The 20,310-nt window shown below is 40.1% G+C and overlaps 1 protein-coding gene across 3 annotated transcripts in view; it reads right to left on the bottom strand.

Annotated features, from left to right (window-relative positions):
• The window catches only part of arhgef25a (Rho guanine nucleotide exchange factor (GEF) 25a), a 63,886-nt gene that overhangs the window by 29,971 nt on the left and 13,605 nt on the right, over positions 1 to 20,310 (bottom strand). The window contains exon 1 of one of the 3 annotated variants that reach the window (XM_015051761.1): positions 16,980 to 17,538. The exons of the other annotated variants lie outside the window; for them this stretch is intronic. Coding sequence (XP_014907247.1) covers positions 16,980 to 17,088 — 109 coding nt within the window. The 5' untranslated portion in view covers positions 17,089 to 17,538. Of the gene's footprint in view, positions 1 to 16,979; positions 17,539 to 20,310 lie in introns of those variants that run through there. 3 annotated transcript variants of the gene reach the window in all.

Below are 20,310 nucleotides of genomic sequence, written 5' to 3'. Positions count from 1 at the left end.
CCCCCCCATTCCATTTTTTGGGGAATTTTTTTTTTTTTTTTTTTTTTTTTTTAGGATCAAAGCGATGTCATTCTCCAGCAACAAAAACAAAAGAGAAAAATCATGCTTTCGTTAATCCTGTCGTCTTTTTAAGGAGGTGAAAAAAAATAGATCGAGAAGCGCCTCATTATGAGCTTACGAAACAAGTCTAATTATTAGACCGATATCAGGCATGCCGAGTGTCACTCAGAACCAGGTCAACAGCAGAATGGTGATACATCTGAATCTGTGAAGGTTGCATGTTTACGTCACAGATGTTGCTCCCTGCTGAAATAATCCTCCTGACATTTCAGATGAGCTTTCGATTGTTCTTTCAGAGCTCACTTTGCATCTGAATCGGATCTTTTCATGAAAAAAAAAAAAACACACAGAAAGATAGAGCGAGAGAGACAGAGTGACAGAGAAAATGTAACCACAGGCACTGGTTTTCCTCAGACCAGAGTGGGAGACTGGAATCGTGTTTGTGGTTACTGGGCCCGAAAGCTCCAGACATTCCTTTAGAACCTTTCAGGATGAGTTTCTGGTTCTATTGGGTTTGTTTTGTTTGGGTTTTTTATTTATTTATTTATTATAAACCCCTTGAAAAACATATCCATTCATTCACACAGAGTAGGTGCTGATCATTTTTTCTTCCTTGGATTACTTTCACAAAAGATCAGGTGCTGCGATTTTAACTGAACTCTGTCAAATAAATCAAAACCTCCAGCCGGAGTATTAAATGTATCCTGACCATTTTCTAAAAAAAAACGCAAATCCTACATTTCCCATAATGAATCTATCATTGTTTTATGCTTTTCTCATTTAAGCTTTAATTGGGAGCTTGTTCTATCAAGTTATGTTCTGCATTCATCAGAAACAGACCAGAAAATTCTGATTGTTCATTTTTTTTAATATATATTATTTATAATCTGAATATCATGAAGTGAAACTTACACCTCTCACCAAAATAATGCTGGACATGTGTTAATAACACTAGATCTTCAAAGAACTGCATAATTCTGTTTGACTGACCTACTTAGTTTTGGGAATTTTGTATATTTAAATTCCTTACAATAAATGCAGGGAAAATAACTATCAGAACCAGATTACAAATTATTTTATTGTGTGTAACAGTGTATTTATGTCTCTGTATGTGTGCCCTGATTATTATAGCAAAAGATCTTCTCTGCGTCAGCTGCAAGAGTAGTAGTCACAGAGGGTTGATTATCACAGCGACTGAATACACACACAAAGTAAAAGACCAAGAACAACCCCCCCCCCCCGGGCAGAACGACAAGAACACACTTATTTCTTGGGGCAAACAAGGCTGTCATTAGGGCCCGGGGTGCCTGAGAACACGCAGCAAATTAAAAGCGATTATGATTTCGCTTGGCAGCTGTGGCTAGTGCCAACAAGGAGGCCTGAAAGGAGAGCCGGGCACAAAAGCTGCAGCTTCCTGCTGGGCTGCAGAGACGTGGAGCTTCTCCAACTGGCCCCGACCTGGATCTCACACACACACACACACACACACACACACACACACACACACACACACACACACCCCCACACACACACACACACACACACACACACACACACACACACACACACACAAACGCAGAAGATCACATCTGCCAACTGCAAGATTTAGACACACACACCAAAAAAAGTTGAAGTAGAAGTTTATCCCTCATTCTGCTCCGGTACACAGTCTTGGCCTCCAGACATGGTGGTATAATGATCCTCAGTTAGACTTGATGGTATTTCCAGACACATATTTTCATTCCTTTCCACAGCTCTGCATTTCTCCCCATACTCATTGCCATAGCAACTAAACCCAGTAGAAGAGGGAGAGAGGGACAGCAGCACAAGAGATTAGCCATCAAAAAAAAAAAAAAGATCAACCTACACATGTGGGCAAGTACAATAAATCATGTTAAACATAGCTACATACGTGGCGCTCGCGCACTCTTTCTCACACGTTCGCACAAAATGAGTCATTAGTGTGGATTGGTATAAACGCTCCTGCAGTAACCCAGCACAACAGAAAACTGTCAGGGTTTTAGTGGATATTTGTAAAACAATACGACGCGTGCAGAGAGGATGCATCTGAAGAGCTAATTCCACATTCAGGAAAACCATCTGCACCTGTCAGCCTTTGTGCCCTTCAGATCAGATCCTCTCCATATGGCCATTCTCAGGATGTCTTATGAATAATCAAAATCTATTCAAGTGTTGCAGGGCGAGCTTCAGCACTCACCTCCACATTTATATCCCAGGCAAACATCCACGCTCTGGATCTTTACTCGAGGCTTTCAGGTTAATCAGACTTTAAGATTACGGTGGATAAAAAGCTGCTACAGCTTTATTAAGGCTCAATATTTTTTATCACCTGGTCACCCCCGGGATGCGGTGTGGGGAGGGGAGGGAGTATTCCTTATCTCCCAAGTATTGCAGCTATGTTTGTGGTCTTGCTAATAACAATTAATTTGGAGGAAACAAAGGAAATGAAGCCTAGGCGAAAATTCAGCCTGGAAGACTATTATATTCATCCCACCTGCCCAACCAATATGTCGTCCTGCACCTCGATTCCAACCAATCTGTGATGGTCTCCTCCACCAATCATCAAACGTCGCTCTCTTGATAAGGTCCAGCTGTTCACCGGCGTCCGCTCGTGGGCTGAGCTTCAACCTTCCTCCACCCCTCCTCCACCATCAGCCCAAGACGTCTTCAATCTCCATTCAGTCTCCACCACCAGTGTCCAGGCCCAGGGGGGGAAGACGTCTCTAATTTTCATACACACAGTGGCTCATTCTCTGACAGCGGTTTTCAGCGCAACGTCTTCCTCCTGGGTCCAAGCGCCAAAGACTTTCATTTGTCAATTAAACTTTCTAATACCACTCTCTCTCTCTCTGTGTGTGCGTGAGTCTCTCCAGGTTGAAATCTCATTATTTGAAACCTTGTTCCTAATACCAGCTCAAAACCAAAGAGACATGTGTGTGTGTGTGCTTCAGTGTGATCATCTGGTCCGTCAGGGCAGCTGTTGAGCCAAATTATTAGCTGCAGTGAGGTTCCTCAAGGCTATCTTTAAAGTGAAAGCTTGTGTCAATTGCAGTGATCAATAGTAGGTATGGATCGGTGACAATCGCTGCGTCATCTGATGACAAACAGGAGACAAACAAGTCGGTGTGTAGCGTAGTGATGATGAATTGATCAGGCAGAATATAGAAAAAGGTTTACAGAACGGTTATTTTGGGGCAAATGCTGGAATATCATTGAGGTTCATGGACAGTACTTTGGCGTATCACTGATAAACCATGAGTTAATCTTCATTTAGTGGAAGAAATAACCACTGGTCAACCTCCTGCTGTTTTTTTTGATGAGGATATCATCCTAATTTAAATAGACTTAAAATAGCTTCAGATATTTCTGTCAATATGTCTTCTACAACAAGGTGCTGCAAGGTTTTTAATCTAATCTTGCAAAGATACACTGTCTCAAGGCAACTGGGTTCTTTTAGACCCAGTTGCCTTGAGATCATGGAGAATCTCCTTTCTGTGCAGCTTTGGGATAATATTGAGCTTTTCTATTATTAAATCTTAATAGACTGAAGATTGAGGGTAACTGAGAGTTTGCACTGACGGTCTCCTCCATCCTGCAGATCTAATATCGTCTCTCTGACTTTCATTGACGGATCTATTGCCTTGCCTGTTGTGGTTGGAGAGAGTGAACTGGAGGCGATATCATTTCTTTGAACAGGTGCGTTCTGTCGACTGTCAGAGTTGAGGTCAGCAGAATCTGCAATCGACTGACTCGTTAATCAGGCGAATAAAAATGTTATCAGAACCAGAACTCAGAATGAATTTTTATATTGGAGCACACACCAAAAAAGCATGTGTCCAAAAAAAAAAAAAAAAAAAAAAAAACATTTGGGTTATTTTTAGATCCAGTATGCAGAGAAATATGAACTGATTAAACTTTGGGTTGATTTAACGCAGCAGATTTGAGGAATGGGTTTGACCCAGCATATTGATTTAGATTTTAAACCCCCAAAATGGGATAAAGTGACTTGTATAATAGTAATTCTCACAAAGAGCGGGTTCAAATCACCAATAGCAGTAAATCAGTAGTATTTGTTTTAAGATGAAGGGCTTTATATGCCCTTAACTGTGTATTAATAATTATAACATCAAGTCAAATAAAAACAACTTAATATCTTTCAGATTGTATGCAGTGTAATTTTTTTTTTTACTACCAAATCATTTTGCAGTTCATGTCTCAATAGTCTTTCTGAAAATCCATAAGTTAAAAGAAAATGTGTTAATTTAGAGCTTTGTGCAACGAAATCACCTCCAGAGAAAACTGGTACGTTTAGTTTAGATTGCACCAAAGTTCACTCTCAATAATTTTACTTCCCATTGTTTGCTTTGATTCGTGTACTGTTTTGGAAAGTTTCTCTACTGAGTATCCTCTGGGGAGAGCTGCAGAGGAGATCAGAAATCCCCCTCTGGTCTGTCAGCCCCATTCATGTGTTGTCAATCTACAGTCACAGAAAAAAATGCACCAGTGACACTGATAATTAAAAATATGCTTTAATATCTGAAATACTTTAGGGTCTGATTTCAGATCCAGATTAAGTAAAGACATATAAACATAAATCTCAATTAACCTTTAAATTGGCAGATAATGTTCTTTTATGGAATAAAATTTAAAAATCCTTTTAGGTCACTTCCACTGAAACATAAAGTCACTGCCACATACGTATGACAAGTCTGTCTGTTTCTGGTCTTCACAGAAAAGATTGCCCTTATTAAAATGACATCTTAAAAGATCATGTTGAGTCAGCCTGCGGCCAATTATAGCTTAAACATAAAAAGGATAAAATTAACACTTTTACAGAAATGATTCTCTGTGCAGGAACGTTCTTCATTCCTCACCAGAAAAACAGGTTTCTCACTTGGAAAAACATGCCTGCGAGGTTATAAATTAATTGTAATCATAAAATTAAGAGAAGGAGCCATCAAAGTTGAGGAATGACGATAAAACACGATTCATGGGACACCAGCAAGGCGAGGGGCTGTTAGACGTTTGATAATGAGTCTTTTAAATTCTTTTCCATCCTTCACGTGTAGCGTTGGTTTGAAATGGATTTTTAAGGCCAACCAACATTGTTGTTGAATAAAACCAGCTGTAAACAAACTTTAAAAATAAGATTTTAATAGATTCTCTATTCACTCATAGTATTGTGCTGACCCGGTTGTTTGAACCAACTGCTTCTCATCAGTAAAAATGTGAAAAGTTGCTAGAACTTTTCAAACTCTAGTTTTTCTCAAAAGCGAAATGTGCAGGATGCCTGTTTGCTAGGTTTCCATCCACTGCTCTGAGAGAACTGTTTATTTGACTTCCTCCTGGTCATTGAGCAAATCCCTATTTAAATCTTTGATATATAAACTAAGAGTTTGAGCTGGAAAATTTTCCCATCATTGCTTTGGACTTGGGTGGCCCATTGTGTTACTGTATGCACTGATGCCTGAATTTGGTGCTCTAAAACTAATCGCATTACACTTTGGCTGCCGTCATGACCTCACTTTTCCTTTCTTTTATCCATTTTACATCTTTCTTCATTTCTGACGTGGAAACAACTACGTATTTTGTGAGCTAAAAGCCTGAATAAAAAGGAAAGAGCTGTAAAATAACCAAATACTGTATACCTGCTAACGTCGCCACAGCACAGATTAACAATTAGCATTTTACCAGAGTGCAACGAGTAGATAAGCCATCACAACAAGTGAGTGCAGAAAGAAGCACTTTCATAGATTTCCCTGATGGCTGCATACATAAAATGAGCCATATGGGCTAAACGAGGGGATAGTGTTGCAGGGGTAAAGTGGCTGCTCTCCCCCTCTGCACTGTTGGAGAATTCTTTCTAAACAAGGTATGGAATGCACTCCTGTGTTTCATAATTTGTTCCCTCATTCTTCTCCTCTGCACGTTTACAAACAGAGTTCTGAGGAAGAAGGAAAAAGAGGGAGAAAGATTGTGGGAGACGGTGGAGCTGACATAGATGGAAGCCCTGGAAACATGTCAGGGCAAGGCGATTAAGTAGAGGAAAAGGGAAGGAAGAATGAAAAGTGAAAATAATGAAGAAGAGAAAAAAAAAGAAGGAAAGGTGGAGGGTTAAGATATGATTAATAACTGGATGACTGACTGTGTGCTGACCAGAATGAGAAAGAGAAAGCTGCGGCGAAACAAAGAGAAGAGAAAAATGAGAGGGGCCCAGGAGGGATCCTATGTTCAAGTTGGCAGATCAACCCAAAATTCTGACCAGCAAATTTCTTCGTACAGGAGGAGACTGGGAACAATTGGTCCACTCCCCTTCAACACATCCCTACTACATTTCACATTTCACATTTCACACACACACACACACACACACACACACACACACACACACACACACACACACACACACACACACACACACACACACACACTCAGATTGCATTTCTATCCGTCGCTGCTTTTCCTCTGTGCAAAGAGCAACAGTATAAAGAACATCTCAGCTGCACGATACAGAGGAGGCAGGGGGGCCTGGGGTGGGAGGGGGTAGAGGAGGTGACGAGGTGGAGAGAGAGGGAGAGAGAGGGGGTGGGGAGGGGCTGGGAGTGCAAAGTTTAAAAATATCTCAGAGACACAAGGCTAGGGCCACAGTCAGCCAGCATACCTTCAATTTCAGCTATTTTGGTTGCTTTTTTCCATACTGTCTGAAAGTCTGCCTTATAAGCTGATGACAGCAAAGACGATTCTTCCAGCTGAGACATAAAAAGACTGTCACAGAAACTTTTCCCCAAGCATTTGCCAGCAGGGCTGTTTTCTGTCAAAAGTGGCCCCGGCTTGTTATCGTGTATTCATGCGTCTCCGAGGTCGCAGGTTAGCAAACCGAAAACTTGGGGGTGGAGAGTAGGAGGACTGAAACTGAAAGCAGACATGCTAATGCAAGACACTGAACCCTTCCACCTCTGTGTCTGTAACACATCACCACTAATCTCCAAAGAGCCAAATGGACAAAAAAATGTAAAAAATGTTCAAGTTTTTTTTTGCTGTTGGTTTTTTGTTCCCCCCCCCTTTCTAACCAATGAGTCATGTGTTCTAATCACTGTCTGTGTGTTGCATGATCTCTGCTGGGGTTTTTTTTATTTTTTGGGAAAAATCTAATTGTGCCCTCTTATGTGCAGCAGGTTGAGGATGATTTGCCTTGAAGGCAAGTGTGTCATTCTAGATTTGGAGATTTGGCTTCTACAATCAGACCCACACACGCAGCAAAACTGTGTCATCATATCATGAAACGCAAAGTTCAATCAAACATTTGCAGCATTTTTTTTTATTTATTTAGCAGTGTTTCATAGAAGCCTTTGTTCTCCCTATCTTCACAATTCAGCCATCTAAATGTGTGTGTGGTAGCGTATGCGTGCGTGTGTGTGTATGTGTGTGTGTGTGTGTGTGTGTGTGTCATTGCTGTGGGGGATCCTTGTTCTCGCTGCATGCATGAGTCAACATCAGTCCCCCTTACTCACAAACAAGCTCAGATGGGAAAAGGAACATGTACAGTTTAGATGCAAGAGGAAGACTTGAAAGAGACATTTTAGAGAAGAACAAGAGACAAACTTCAGAAAAGATTGATAAAGATTAAAGCTGCAGAGCTCAATCTGTAGACTGTAACCTGCCACCGCCCATGTGAAGTCACTGTTCTTCCAGTCGCTCAGAGATCAGGTGAAACAGTTTGCTGCTTTTATTAACAGAATGAGTCAAATGTCAAGATTTTTTATTGGAAAGTCTTACTTCCTGGTTTGGGTTCTTTGGGTGGAGGAAAATAGAGCATTAAAAAATTTGGTTCTTTACTGTCAGTTTTATTGATCCATCCATCCAGCCAGCCAGCCAGCCAGCCAGCCAATTATGACTGCAGTTTTTTCTGAATTTTTCCCGATGTTCAAAGCTCAGCGATCATTCTACTACGTGCTGCAAGGCCGTTGAGTTTTCTTTTACTTTCACGAAATATTACTATTGTCCTGCATTCTCTCACATAAAAAAAAAAGAAACATTATCCAAATCTATTTCATTATTAAATCGGCAGCTTGGATTTCCAGTCTCTGGCCCGTGAGTCTAATTGACTGGGCATCATAAGCACACCATTTTCCAAATGGTTTGTCAACAGTCTTTGCTGGGAAGCAGGTCTCCCTAATGGCTCTCTGCTAGGTAGCCTGCTAATGTGCTGCACAGAGTCAAAGTGAAACGTGTGCTTTTGTCTCTCATTTTACCATCCCTCTACCTGTGTACAGTATCCTCTTGGCTGTCTCTATCGCATTGACGATTCAGTCAATAGTCCTTTCCATGCTGTGTTGTCATTATGTCACGTAGAGTAGTGTGCAAAATTCTTGAGTCTTTCCCCACACATTTCTGTGTTGGAGCTAAGGATTAGAAACTAATTTTACCAGTATGTGAATATTGTTTGATAAATCACTTGTTTAGGTGCCTTGCTGGGAATTTTAACTCTGTAAAAAGACTCTAAAACTCGAGGGACAAGCTCCCGTTTGTGTCTACTCATAACAGACAGCTAGCGTACAAACATGTCACAAAGACAGTTCACCTTCCTGTTGTATAACTGAACGTTTAAAATGCCAAACACGACGTCTGACGCATATTTACGTTGAGCTCTTAGCTGAAAACTTGGTGAACAGTAGAACATTGCAGGAGCATTGGGTCTGTGTCAAGTCTAACCCTTTTTTGTCTTCTGAAGTGTATGAACATCATCTACTGAAAACAATATGAATGTCTTTGTTAACAATCCACTTGTTGAACGTTGAAAGACCTTCAGCGGGCCTGGAGAACCATCGATCAAAACAACTTCTTACTCCTCAAAACAAATTTCGTGTACTCCCCAAAACAAATTTCGTGAATAAATCAGCTGTGGTTTAAAACTTTTGCTCAGTGCCATGTTTACGGTAAGCATTATTCTTTCTAAATTGTTTCAGTCATGCAAGCTGTCTCACACACACACACACACACGCGCGCGCACGCGCTGTTGTGCTTTCCAAATAAGTACTGCTTGTATTTCATGTCATATTGATTAAAACATGGAAACAATTTGTGGCAAGGGTGTCTGTGTATGAAGCCACAGAAAAACTCTGATTAGCCCCACAGCCTTCAGAGGAAAAGCGAATGGGTTACACGCAGGAACGACAGCCATCTAGCAAGGCATTTAGTCTCAATGACAGCAGCTGAAACCGCACGAGTTCCTCTATGTTTTTTTCTCTCTGAGAAGTGTGAGAGGAGTTGATTCGTCTCTGCATGCATGCATCAAGAAGGCAAATACGTTTGTGTCATCGTTTAGTAAATAAAGTAATTATTTCCATGATAGGTAGGAAATGAATCATCCTGCTCCGACATTTCCTCTGGAGTCTACTGAGAAGCCTTTTCAGAATAGATGACTCACAACATTTTTCATTGACAGATTTGTCCAGGACAACCAAACAAGATGATGATGACGATGATGACGATGATGGTCAAATCGGAAATCTGCCAGCTCACACTTCTTTACCACACAGTCCTTTTGAAAAGGTATTTACCCCATTATGTATTTTTATCTATTTTTTTCCCCCAAAATTAAATGTTCCTGTTTATAAAAGAGACAAGGAGAACCTGAGTAAATACAAAAAGCTATTTTTAAGTAAAATGCAATTGTCACCTTTCAAGATTTAAAATTAGTAAATGCTTCACCACAGCGAGCAATGTACAAAAAAATTAAGAGAAATTAATAAAAAGAATATTAAAAAAAAATGTTTTTTTTATATTCTCTAAAAATGAACTAACACGTTCAAAAGCAGAGAGTTTCAGAGGCAGTGAACTGAAAGCTATGTCTCCCTTTGTGGTCATCTTAGTATGTGGACCCACCAGCAGAACCTGAGCATGGGACTTAAAGGTGAAGAACCCCTCTGAGAAAATCTGGTGCTGCTCTGTGAAGAGCTCTCCAAGTCAGTAAAAGAATTGCAGTCTGAAAAAAAACTTGAAGCCAGATGTACTTGCATCCAGATTGGAGTCACATGTGGAAACCTGGAGGATTTTAATAGAAGCCTGGCAGCAGCCTTTGGAACAACTTGCAGCTATTCTAGAGAGACATATGTGTAGTGTGTTGCAATAATCTGGTCACGAGGAAGCAAAAACATGAATAATCATGTTTAGGATGCAAGAAAATGGTATTTAGATTGGCAATATTTCTCAGATGATAAGAACAGAAATGAACCGGAGACTCGACATGCATCCAAAGTTAAAAAAAAAAAAAAACTGAATCAAAGTGCATGCCAGGGTTCCTTAGAGAGGATTTTAGCAAAAGAACTAAGAGGTCCAAAGGTCTCTTTTTGTCCCAGACATAAATTGTCCTGTTGTAAAGACAATCATTTCAGTTTTATTTTCATTTAATTGAAGAAAGAAGCTTGTCATCTACTCCTTAGTAAAGGCTAAGCAATTTACCAAACAGTGGAGTTCAGACATTTTAGCTGGATAAACCAAATGAATATCTTCTGCATAGCAATGTATTTAAAGGTTGACAGGCACAAGGGAGAGCAAATACTATAAAAAACAGAAGAGGTCCAAAAACCGAACCTGGGGGTACACCCAATAGAATTGAATAAATGGTTGATCTGTACTTACATTATTGTTATTTTTAGCTGCTGATTTCACTTAACGAAACAGGATAACCAAATAACCCACGACCTTTGTGAAAAGGAAGAATTGTTACCGGTGTTAAATCCTGAGTAACATGCAATTAATCTGTTGAGTTTCACCACCCATACACAGAGAACTGCATCACCCAAAAATCAAGAAATCACTCCAACAGAACATATTGACACATGAAGAAGGAAAGAAATTTGGAGAAAATGGTCAATTGTGGAGACTTCCAGTGCCGATTTTATCCTTAGTTCTGATGTCGATCCCACACAAAACCAGAAAAGGTATTCGCAGAGGAGTCTGAAGACCAAAACCACTGTTGACAGTAAAGAACTGGAAAGCCCATCTCAGATTTCCGCCCCACAAAAAAACATTTTGATGACTTTTCAGAATTCTGTCGACTGAAAAATCAAAAATGAAATATTTTGGAAGTGGTGTCCAGTTAAATGTGGCTTAAAACTAAACCCAGCATTTTTTTTTTTTAAAAAGAACAACATAACTATGGTCAAACATTAAACATGTAATGTGATGGTGTGGAGCAGCTAGGGTTGATGAACAATCTCCCACCACTAGTTTGAGATTTTCACCACCAGCTCTGCGATTCCACTCTAAAACAGCTCAGAGTAAATATTTTTAGAATGGCCTAATCAAAGTTTAAACTTACAACTCAGATGTCACGACTGTAAGCATTCCCATGCAACCCCGCAATGTGGTTCAAATTCTGCAATAAGGAGGGAGTCAAAATGTATCCACAACAATATAAAACGACTCTTTGTCAGTAGTTCACAGTATAATTAGTTGCATGCATTTTGCATTAACTCAGGTTATGATTGCCTTATATAAAAATCTAGTGTTGTGACCTGAAACATTTACGCATTCAAAAACCAAAGAAAACTGCAAGTGGGTGTTTTTAAAGGCACTGTTTGTCGTTTAACCTCAACTATTCCAGTTAAAATTTCCAGACAGTGTTTCAGCTAATGTTTGTTAGAAACACTCTTCCAAAGACAAAAAAGACATTATGTGCTGCAGTGACATGCCTGACCTGTGAGAACAATGGTGAGGGCTGAGGAACTACAAGTCCGGCCTGTATTGTTCAGTGTTTCCTATAAACAACACAACAGCGCCTAAAAGTTATTGCAGAGGTCAGTGCTTCTTCCACATTAAGTGTGCTTATTGTGTTGTATTAAAGTTCTGATCAACGTCAGGGTTAAAAAAAAAAAAAGTTATTCCCTTTCTCACCTCTTGGCCTAGTTTCATTAGGTAATCGGTAAAATTCACATAACACAGCTGGCAGACGAGCAGACGGGCAAAGAAAAGACGCAGAAAACAGCAACGTATCGAGATCTAACCTGGGAGAAGAAACAGTGAGGTCCCCCGTGTTGTACTACCAGTGGGCATGTTCTGGTAAACAAGTTTAAATTTATTATGCAATGTCAGAAGAAACAAAGCAAGTAATGAGATTTTAATGGTGGTGATTAAAAACAGTTGTAGAGCACGACCCCCTGCTAATATTTTCCCTAAATGATGTTTAGTACATAAGTAAGTTGTTGCAGACAATTCCTCGGTGTAATAAGAAAATGAAGACATAAGAAATGGTTACAGTGGACTTCATGTGGTAGACTAACAGCATTGAAGAAGGAGAGTTTTACTAGGTATTTTCAAAATAAAATACATTTTGTGTTTCTACCATCTTTGCACATCAAGAGACTGAAATAGCTTCTCCAGAACATCTCAAAGTGACTCACGTTGGAGAAAGAGCATCTGTGAACATAAATGTTCAGGTCTTGAATTGGAGGTAGGTCTGGACTTTGACTAGGCCACTCTAGCATATAAAGTCACTCTGATCAAAGCTCTGGCTGAATGTTTAGGGTGGTTCTCCTGCTGGGAGGTGAAAACATTTGTGCATCCACCTTCCCATCAACGCTGATCTTTTTCCCCTGTTGTTGACAAAGAGAAGCATCCAACAGCATGATGCTGCCATGTTTCAGTGTGGATGCGGTGTATTTAATAATGTGATGTGTTCGTCATATTCTACATATATAGCTTTGAATGTTAGCCCGAAAAGTTCTGGTTGCATTGACCGGAGGACATCCTTCCAGATGATCGTCCCCCAAAATGAATTGTGGCAAACATGACTGCTTACAGACTTCTAAAACACATTTTCAGAACCGCTATCACAATTATGCACTTCGTCGCATTGTTTTATCAAATGAAATCACAAAAAAAAAAAAAAATTAAAGCTTGAGGAAAATTGTGTGTGAATTGGTACTGCCTCGTTGTTCTGGAGCCAGCGTTGACTGTGTTTAGACTGAAGTGGTTAAGCTTGGTGCTCACTGTTAAAAACTGGAAGCATGCAAATATTTTCCAACTGCCTGATTGCTGTTTTATTTTTCAGACAGACTGTCAGCACAGATAATCAGGTGATCCAAGCTCTTTAAAAAAAAAAATTTAACGTGTCAAGAGAGAAGTGTTTATTAATGTTGGTCCTCAAAAGCTGGAGGCGATTTGGACTCAGACTCCAGCAGCTATTAGAGGTTTGGGTTTTGCATTCCAGCATTGTCATCATGTCCGTCTTTTAATAACAATGTAGTCATGAAATAGCACATTTTATTGTATGAAGGAACAAGGTTTCTTTCTTGTGCTGTTAGTGGGAATTCATGATATTCAGTTTACCAAGCAGTAGTTGTGCATGTCTGATGGTCAAAAAAAAAAAAAAAAAAGTGCTTATTTGCAAAGACTGACGTATTTCCAACTAATAGAGCTCAGACCATGAACTCCAGCTCTCATTCTGAAGGAGCACAAACTGTTCAACAGCTGTTGATATTTTTGCTCCAAACAAATAATTTTTGCGACCAGTCCTGCTGACAGTTCCCAAGGCTGAAACGTGTCAACTAGCAACACACTGTTGTCTTTGGCAGATGTCTGAGCACCTTGAGTGCCCATTGTTTTGCTCGACGTGGCTCATTGAGAGACAACAGAGCACTTAGCCGTGTTCAGAATGAGAGTAGGCTGTTGATCCTTTACATGTTGTACTTGACTGCCAACATAGTCCTAAAACAGTATAAGTTGTTTAAAATTGGGGAAATTGTGTTTATTAAGGCGCCTTTTAATAGCCTGAAATGTTTAATTCCTCCAATCCCCCACATGTTTACATATTACGAGCTAAGCGTGTGTGTATTTGCTGTGATAACACATGTAGAAGGTGAAGTAGGGGAGCAGCAGACGAGATGGAAGAGGAGAATATCCATTACATAAGAGATTAAAAACCAAAGGAATGTTAGGTATGCGACCAAGAACTCTGGCCAATAATGTGAAAGTCAACTCCAGGAGCCCCCCTGAGTACGGAGACTCGGTGGGCAGCTCCACTGTACGTGCCTTTGATGTGAAAGGGAACAAACACACAGCAGGGCACCAAGGCATAAACTCATATCATGCAATTAGACACCACTGTTGTTTTAACTTTGCTTTGGGCCACAGCAGCAGAGGTCATACTCTATGAGAGTGCAGAGCAACAGCAAGGACAGTGAGGCGACTGGAACACAGTTAGCAAGAACCAAGCAGGAGAACCTGCAGCTCCACAGCAGCTTATGCTGCGTTTCATTACAACGAGAAGGCAGGATTTGGAGACGAAGGACGTAAAAAGGCTGAGTTGGACAAAGATGGGTCCAAGTCATTGCTTAGCAAGCTACCAGTAAAGTTCTAGTCTTTCCACTCGACTGGAGCCCATCAAATCAAATGCCAAAGAAAGAGATGCTGATTACAAGTGAAGTCAAACACCGGAACAGAAACAGGGGAAAAGCCTAAAATCATAACTTTTGGAGAAAATACTAATTTTAGGTTTGTTTGTTTTTTGTTTTTTTTTTTTGTTTTTTTTGTTTTGTTTTGTTAAATATATACCGGAGAAGTCATGAAGAAACCAGGGCCTGCTCTCAATAGCAGTTTCCGAAAGTTTAAAACAGTAAATTTTGTGTTTTTAATGATTGGCTATTCACACACTTTTGTCATTGGTTCCAGCCAATAATCTGCACATTTGAAAAGATCATATGACTACTTATCGCTATCACAACGAGATCTGTAGCTTTGACTGTGAGCTCTACAAGAGAAGAGAAGAGAAGAGAAGAGAAGAGAAGAGAAGAGAAGAGAAGAGAAGAGAAGAGAAGAGAAGAGAAGAGAAGAGAAGAGAAGAGAAGAGAAGTCTCCACTTGGCACACTGCTGCTGGATTCTACAGACATATAGTCCTTACTTTGGATATGACAACATCCTCTATAAAGAAATCAGTGACAAGAAAACATGCCAGGGCCATAGTATGATCAGAAGTGTTATAGTCTGTCTTTGGTTTACCTAAAGCAGATCTAGGCCTAAATCTTTTGGGGGGTTTTAACCCCACTTTCTTTTCCGGTTAGTCTTTGTTCTGGCTCTTGAAGCTTCTTGTTGCTCCTTTGTTGAGTTCTGGAGTTCTTTCCTTGGTTATTACTGTAACAATTTGAGATAACTTCCACTCCTCAACACATTTGCATAAAACACTTAAAACGTGTCTTTTCTCCTTTTCAACACAAACACAGCTCTACAGAGAGGGGCAGCAACTCGCTTACCCTGCAGCACTCTGCAGTCTTTGGGGGGCTGAAAGCTTAAGTGTCTGGAGTGAAGTCAGTCGGTTGGCCTCAGGCAAAACAACACCATGTTGTCTGGATTGGTGGATGTATCTGTGGCTTCACATCAATCTGATCCAAGCATGTTGTCAGCAGAGGCTCCGATATCAATTTTGAAATTAATTTGCTCAATCCCTGATGGCACTTTGCACTGTTTTAGGGAGCTTTTCCAAATCTGTAACTTGAATAATTAATACAGAAACCGACTGACACAAAAACAAAAAATAAACATTATATGCATTACTAAAAATGGCTATGATGACAGGCGAGCTAATTATGAAAAATTTTAGTAATTTTCTAAGAAATTATTACATCCACTTTCTGCAAGCTCTGTGTCAACCTTGGATGCACTGCACAGTTGCATAATATATTCTTATTTATTCATATTTATTCAAGGGTTAGCAATAAATATGAGCTGACAATGTAAATGCTAACCCTAACCCAATTTGCTTTGTATGCTAATAGAGGTGATGCTTTGTGTTTAGTGCATTACAAAATGTATAAAGATGTCCATGCTGCCTTGGGGTGTCAGTGTGTCACTACCAGAATAGTGTCTCCACAAAACCACTCTGTTGGAACGGCATTATCGTATTTATTTTTCTCCATTATCTGGTGCTCACCATCGGGGGTCTGTGTTTAACGTGACCTTAAAAGCATAAAGACAAAAAGACTTTAAACTTTGGCGTCTAGGTATTTATTGAAAGTTATTATGTTTTCCTGCTACCCTGCAGCCCTAATGTACTGCTTGGGTTTCAGATGAGGTCCTGCGGATAGACGCTGGACTCCAAATGCAGCAATTTGTAGCAATTATTCAGATTCAGTGAAGGGGTCATATAATATGCAACTTAATTGGATGTGGAGATCGTGTAAGCTGGCTACGGATTCATAAAGTCGAGTGAGGTTTACTCGGGTAAGGCTTTATGTAAACACTTTTTTCATGATGTCATATTGTCTAATCGAAAAGCTCCAACACGAGTCATTCACGCTGAAACCATGAACTTCCAAGTCTGCTGCGATATATCACATTCAGTGCTAAAAGTCATAAAATGTTTGCACTGAGTCTGATTCGAGTCCACACCTTCTCGTGTCAGTGGGAATAGAAAGACCAGTTGTTTCAGACCGGGTTCTGCCTTTCACGCGCAACACATAATCTGTTGACACACACTCATCACAATGACGAGGTCCACTTTCCAAATCCTGCTCACAAACAAACTTGTGTTCCCCTCTCTGTCTTAAAGGGGAGAGTGTGTGATGCACTCTGTCCTTCCTGTTTCCCACTGTGCAGTCTTCTGGGGGGGTGGGGGGGGAGGGACATGCTTTGCCTGCTCGGATCTGGACGTGTATCACACACACACACTCAAACACACGCGCGCACATACACGCACATCTGTTGCTTTAGATAGAGGTGCAAACTGAAGTCCACATTTCCAAACTCTGCATATATTTGGAAAAACGACTCAGAAAACAGTCTATCTAAACATGCAGGAGAGGTTCAGGTACTGCTTTAAGTTTAGTGATTGACAATAACTCAAAGAAGATTTTTTTTTCTTCTTCTTCTTCTTATGTGTTGGTATGAGCATAATACTGACCTCTGACTCTGGCATAGCAGCAGCCACACTTAACTAGGATTTTTCGGAACAAATGCTGGCAGCCACAGCCTCTGTGGTGGCGATGGTGATGGTGGTGGCCCCCTTTCATGCTGTTGAACCATGAGCAAAGGTGGGCATGGGGCCCAGCAGTCAGTCTCTATCCCCCCCACCTCTCTTTTTCAGCTTTACTCCAGCAAAAGTGTAAGTCTCCAAAAAAGGTGTCAGCTGATCCTCTTCTTCTTCCTCTTCCTTCTCCTCCTTTTTCTCCTCAGTTGCCTGTTAACAGTGCTGGAGCCCACATCCAAGACACTGGCAGTCCTCAAAAGAAGCAGGCAAGAGGAAATCCACACCAACAGGGGATTTGTTGTTTTTTTTCTTCTTTTTTTAAAAGGCAATGAAATATTCCTGCGAGCTCATCATCACACTGAACATGTTCTCTCTTCTCCCTGTCTCTCCGTTTTTTTCCTGCCTCTGCTTTCTCTCTGGTGCTGAGCTCTCGCCTCTGTGAACTGCCTGGTCAAATGACAGACGGGGAGACTGTTTCAGAGAGAGAGAGAGAGAGAGAGAGAGAGAGAAAGAGACGGAGATACCAGGGAGAGAGAGAGAGTAAGGGGAGGGTTGAGAAGGGTGGAGTCTACGGATCTAGTTGTCGGCTATTCCAGTATAAGGTTCCCACTCCCTTGCTTTTTCTTTTTTCTCTCCTGTCCTCCGTTCCTTTCTCCCACTCCCCTAGTTGATTTTTCTAGCTGCCTCTGTTCCTCTCTTGGAAGAGGAAATGGAACAGACATGGCAGAGGCAACCCCCTTTGCCATGTCTGTTATCCTCTTTCCTACATGCTTGAGCCTCATTGTGGCAATCCTTACATGGGGAGCCTTAGACAGGACCAGATTAAACTTGTTCTCCTATGCCTGCTCACTTCTGACTCTGTAAATAGTATCACCCGGCCCGGGTCTGTAGCGATACTGATTGCTATTCAAAGACCATATGCAGATTCAGGTTGGGTGTCATGCATTTTTCCATAAGTTAGACACGGGTTCAGTTTCTTTAAGACATGTTTTCGGGTTCTGGGTCACACCTCTTCATAGAGAGTCGTGTTCAGTTGTGAGCCTTAAGGTAACCGTTTTATTTCTCTGTGTCTCCACGGAGCAAATAAACAGTCTCGTATTTCATAATGTTGTTACTCCTGCACACTGTGTGTGTGTGTGTGTGTGTGTGTGTGTGTGTGTGCGTCTGTGTGTCCAACTCTGTGTGTGTAACTCTCGACATGCAGACTTCTAACTCTCTGTCTGACATGGAGTAACAAACTTACAGTACATACAAACGTAAGCAAAGGATCAGGGAAGTACCCTGTGAGTCTGTGGTTAAATATTAATTGTTTTTAATGATGAATAATTTAGGGAACAGATAAGGGCTTCCTAATGCGCAGAGTTGTCCATCTGTACACAAATTGCATTACTGATGTTCTAGATCCATCACAACTTCTGCGTGTAAGTGTTATTTCAAAACCCATACATTCATATCAGAAAAAGCCAAGAGGGTCAATGAATTCAGAATATGTGGTATGAAAGTCCTCCACTGTTATATTATGGTTATTCCTTCTATAATGTATGCAAACTATTTCCTGCTAACAAATGTCCATATTATTGATTGTTTAACGAAGTTATTATGAATTAATGCACATACATAATCAGAAACTTAATCATTTCCAGACCATTGTTACCTATTCACCCATCTTCGTCATTGCCTTCATATGCAATTGTGCTCAATTCTCATCTCCCTTCAGTGCTACGTTTGAGATTTCTCCCATTGAATTTGATTTCTCTTACAGAGCCAATCAGCATTCAGAAGGAGAAGTTCTGAAAAACGATGTTGATTTTCTGTGCTGTTTTACAGTTGCATTCTGCCTGTAGTTTTAGCAATGACAACAGAGGAAGTGAACAAAGTCACTCAGTTCCAATTAACATTAGCAGGCATCTTATTTGGCTTTGTACTTTTTGTCTTCATAGGGTACGGTGGTTGGATTATAGTGCAATTTCTGGTGAGCTTCATAATGTCGAACTAGTGCATTACATATGTCATGGCCAAACATTAGCAGTTCAGTAAAATCAAAAACAATCGTTTCTCAATAGCTTTGGGTCCATCCCCTCTGTACGAAGCAAAGCTTGACAGTTACTGTGATGGTTCTTAAGGGTAGAGCCTTACCCCATTTTCTTACAGAAAATTAATTTCAATATTCTGAGAAAGTAACATGTAACCTCATGGATAGTAACCAGTAAATTCCAGGACAATATCGTGAAAGTCTTTAGAGTATAACCTCTTTTGGAAAAGTAAAGGTCTGAGAAAGTAACATCTAATTTCAAGGAGACTTACCTCAAAGTTCTGAGAAAACAATGCATAAGTTCAAAAGCTGCATGGTCCTGAGAGATAGCTCATAAATTCCAGAACAGCAACATATAAGTTTGTTAAATGTAACCTCTTCTGGAAAAGTTTAAGTTTAACATGTGGCAATCTCTATGTTCTGGGAAAAAAAAAATCATGGAAACATGTAAGTCATGGAGAATGCAGCTTGTAAGTTCCAGTTAAGTAATCACCAAAGTTCGGGAAAACAATGTCTCAGAGCTATAAAAAGCTATCTCTAGCTTTTAAGATTGCAACATGTTGGTTTTAACCAAACAAAGTTGGTTTCTGTAAAGTTCCCCATAAGTTTTGGGCGCAGTAACCTGTAAGTACCTAGATTGTAATGTCTTAGCTCTGGGATACTAGTCTCTACATACTGGGAAACTAACATGTTTCCAGTATTATAATGTTTTTAATGCATTGTTCACTTCAAGAGTTTTCAATGTTTCTGCCAAAGCATCTCTATGTATATAAGAGATTAAGCTATGTATTGTTTCTGTGAATTTGACCGCTTTAATAAATGTGTTGATAATTACTTCTCTAAAAACAACCTCACAAATCCAGATATATGTGCAAATAATTATAATAATAAATGTAATCTATTTTACTTCTAATCAATACAATCCCTATCAGATTTACTGAGCGGTTTGCATGGTTAGTACAAATTTACCAGGCACATCGATGCATTTGCCTTAACAACTGAAGTAAATGTTTTGAACCAAAATACTCATGAATGTTGAGCAACCTTATTAGTGAATATGGTGAAATTTGTTTCTGAGTACTTAATTGTTTGTTCCACTCATCTGCGTCTTTGTTCAAGCGTGAAGCAGGTACTTTTTTGTTTTGTTTCTGTTTTTTTTTTTTTTTTTTTTTTTCTCCCCACCTTTTAAAAATTTTTGGGGGTGGTTTTGTTGTTGTCCAGGGTACTTTTTTT

The sequence above is a fragment of the Poecilia latipinna genome, unplaced genomic scaffold (assembly GCF_001443285.1).
Source record: "Poecilia latipinna isolate Pla-1442-1.1 unplaced genomic scaffold, P_latipinna-1.0 Scaffold1064, whole genome shotgun sequence".
Lineage (NCBI taxonomy): Eukaryota > Metazoa > Chordata > Actinopteri > Cyprinodontiformes > Poeciliidae > Poecilia > Poecilia latipinna.
Note: the sequence above shows the minus strand (reverse complement) of the source record. Positions and strands in the feature narration are given on the sequence as shown.